The sequence below is a fragment of the Sitodiplosis mosellana genome, unplaced genomic scaffold, assembly GCF_009176505.1.
Source record: "Sitodiplosis mosellana isolate CC-2019 unplaced genomic scaffold, AAFC_SMos_1.0 Smas_scaffold_4568, whole genome shotgun sequence".
In the NCBI taxonomy this organism is placed as follows: domain Eukaryota; kingdom Metazoa; phylum Arthropoda; class Insecta; order Diptera; family Cecidomyiidae; genus Sitodiplosis; species Sitodiplosis mosellana.
The window spans coordinates 1-2,455 of NW_022599810.1; the positions used below are offsets into that span (position 1 = coordinate 1).

At 36.9% G+C, this 2,455-nt stretch overlaps 1 protein-coding gene across 1 annotated transcript; it reads right to left on the bottom strand.

Moving 5' to 3' along the window:
* Positions 1-236: 236 nt before the first annotated feature.
* On the bottom strand, positions 237-1,959 carry LOC129572263 (glutamate receptor ionotropic, kainate 1-like). Its single transcript, XM_055452209.1, is given in 6 exon segments — positions 237-354; positions 429-618; positions 700-1,066; positions 1,164-1,302; positions 1,304-1,347; positions 1,489-1,959. Coding segments are annotated over 6 exon segments (1,179 nt in total). The 5' UTR covers positions 1,810-1,959.
* Positions 1,960-2,455: the final 496 nt, after the last annotated feature.

Below are 2,455 nucleotides of genomic sequence, written 5' to 3' on the forward strand. Positions count from 1 at the left end.
TTTTTTACGAAAGAAACAAATAAAACAAATGAAAATGTAATAAAATTTTGATGTTTTGCATCAAAATTGTTTTTTTTTTTTTCAAATGTTTTTTTTTTTGCCATTGAGAACACCGTATTTAATCTTGGTCTGTTTTGCCAAATCTTCGGCACTTTCAATTGGCGAATCCATTCGTTCGACCTAAAACCATTTTTTTTAAAAACAAAAATGTGAAAATTGTTCGAATCAGAAGAAAACTAAAAAATGAACATAGCAAAAACCGTGAGAAAGGTAGCCAAATTGGCCGTGTATGAGGATAGCATAATCAATGTGAAGAACCACCACATTCCAGCCACCATTCGTGTTGAAACCGCTCTGTAATTCAAATTGGTGTTCAAAAAAAAGAAAATGATATTTGAAACCAGTTACAAATAGATTTTAGCTCGTACTTTGGTAAAAAGTCGCATCCTTGCTGCATAAGTGAGCCGATGGCAAACCACATACAATTCATCGGTGTGAATTGAGTCTCAGCCGTGTCTGGATGTTGAGTGTTAGACCATTCGTAAGGCGTAAATCGAGCTAGAATGAACAGCAACACCGAAACACCCAAATAAGCTGTTGCCATATAAATCCAAACATCTGTAATGAGAGAAAAATGAAAATTCTGCATAAATTTCTTCCAAATGAAAGTTTTATCAAAAGAGTTGAATCAGAGCCTACCCAAAGAAAGTGGTGACAAAAATGAGAACAAATTCGGTGGTTGTTTAACTGGTTTTCGGCAAAGTACGGAAATGCCCAAATTCATAAACGGCATTGTAAAGTCAACAACGTGTTCTCGTTCGTATGTAATGGTCAAATCTTCAATAGCCAAATCTGCTCGCTGTTCCAGTAACTCTCGAACCATTCCATCCCATTCACTGGTTAGCTTATTCAAACTACCGTATCGTCCATTTGGTACTAAGCGGAATGTGAAATTGAAACCGCGTATCATCGATATCTCACGTATCAAATCATTGGCATAGCCTTCGAATTGATTATTGCCAGTCAGCTTAGCCGCAGAATCATTCCTCATCACATAGGGGTCGCTCTGGAAATCAAAACATTCGTTTTTTTTTTTTCAAATTATTTGAATGAAATCTGAATATTCCAACACAAATCTTCAGGGATAACCTTGTTAAACATACCAAAAGTGCCGTAACAACCAGTGTTTTATTCTTCAAGTTTTCCACCATATCTTGTACTTGTTCCTTGAACGATCTTGTGAAGTTAACCCCTTGAGTTGAATTCCAGTCACCAATTTTCCGTATTCCACTCGGGCTCAATTTGATTATCGAACTTAATTACATTCGTTTGGCCTTTCATTTCCACCTGAAACCCGTTAAAAAAAAAACAAATATGTGACAATTGTTCGAAAAATAAAAAAAAGGACATAGCAAAGACAGAGAAAATGATGGAAACGGGGACATGACAACGCAAATAGCAAAAATGGAAAAAACGTTTGGCACGTACGATTTTCATGTAGTTGATTAAACTGTATCCATGTGGCCAAGTATCTTGCCCATCGCATGAAAGTGGTTGGATATCAATTTGTTGGCTCGTGTCTAGATCATGCAGTGCTTTCGAAAAAAGATGCACCGCATCATAAATCAATGCTGTCTCCGCTTTTATTACAGTGTCATTTCGCTGTAGAAAAAATAAGGGTACAAAGTGGAGAAAGTTTGTTAACACAAAGCAAAACGGTGAATATGCGGTGTTGACGTTGATGTTCTTGGCAATCAAACATGACTTGGATAATGCGATATTAAGAGAATTGCTTGAAGAGCACAGCATATCAGATGTGGCCACCGAAGAGTTGATCTCCGTATACGAAAAGAATCAAACATCGTTGCGAATACAAAATTTGACGACGGGATTAAGTGTGCCGCACGTAACGAATGTCGAATGGAAACTGACTTGCGATGTGAAATCATCGCAAATCGATTCAACCACCGGTGCCCTGAATTTTCGCATCAATTTTGGGAGGTACAAAGGGCTGAGCGGTGAACGTGAAACAATTACCGAATTTGTGTGCAATGCCGAAGAACTACAGTTCCTTATTGGACGTCTCAAAGAGATTGAACGGCATTGCGAACGAGTTGGAATGGCAAAATGAGCATATATTCCAGCATTTTGTGGCTAACATCTAACGTATTATTGTGTAATATGCATAAGAAATCGGTCTTAGCATTATGATTCCATGTTAAGAAAAACATTCTTGCAATCAAACAAAACTCATAGCAAATAAATACACTCGAATATTCATTATGGGCAACCGTTTTTCCACAACACTTGACTCACTGTTTGAATGCCTGTTAAGTGGTGATTGTTTGATTTTTATTTCAATGGAACAACGACCATTTTTTGAAGTTTTCAATGCAATTCAACAAATGAAGTGATTGCTTTTCAAAAATACCTAATTTCTCCACAAGTACAATGA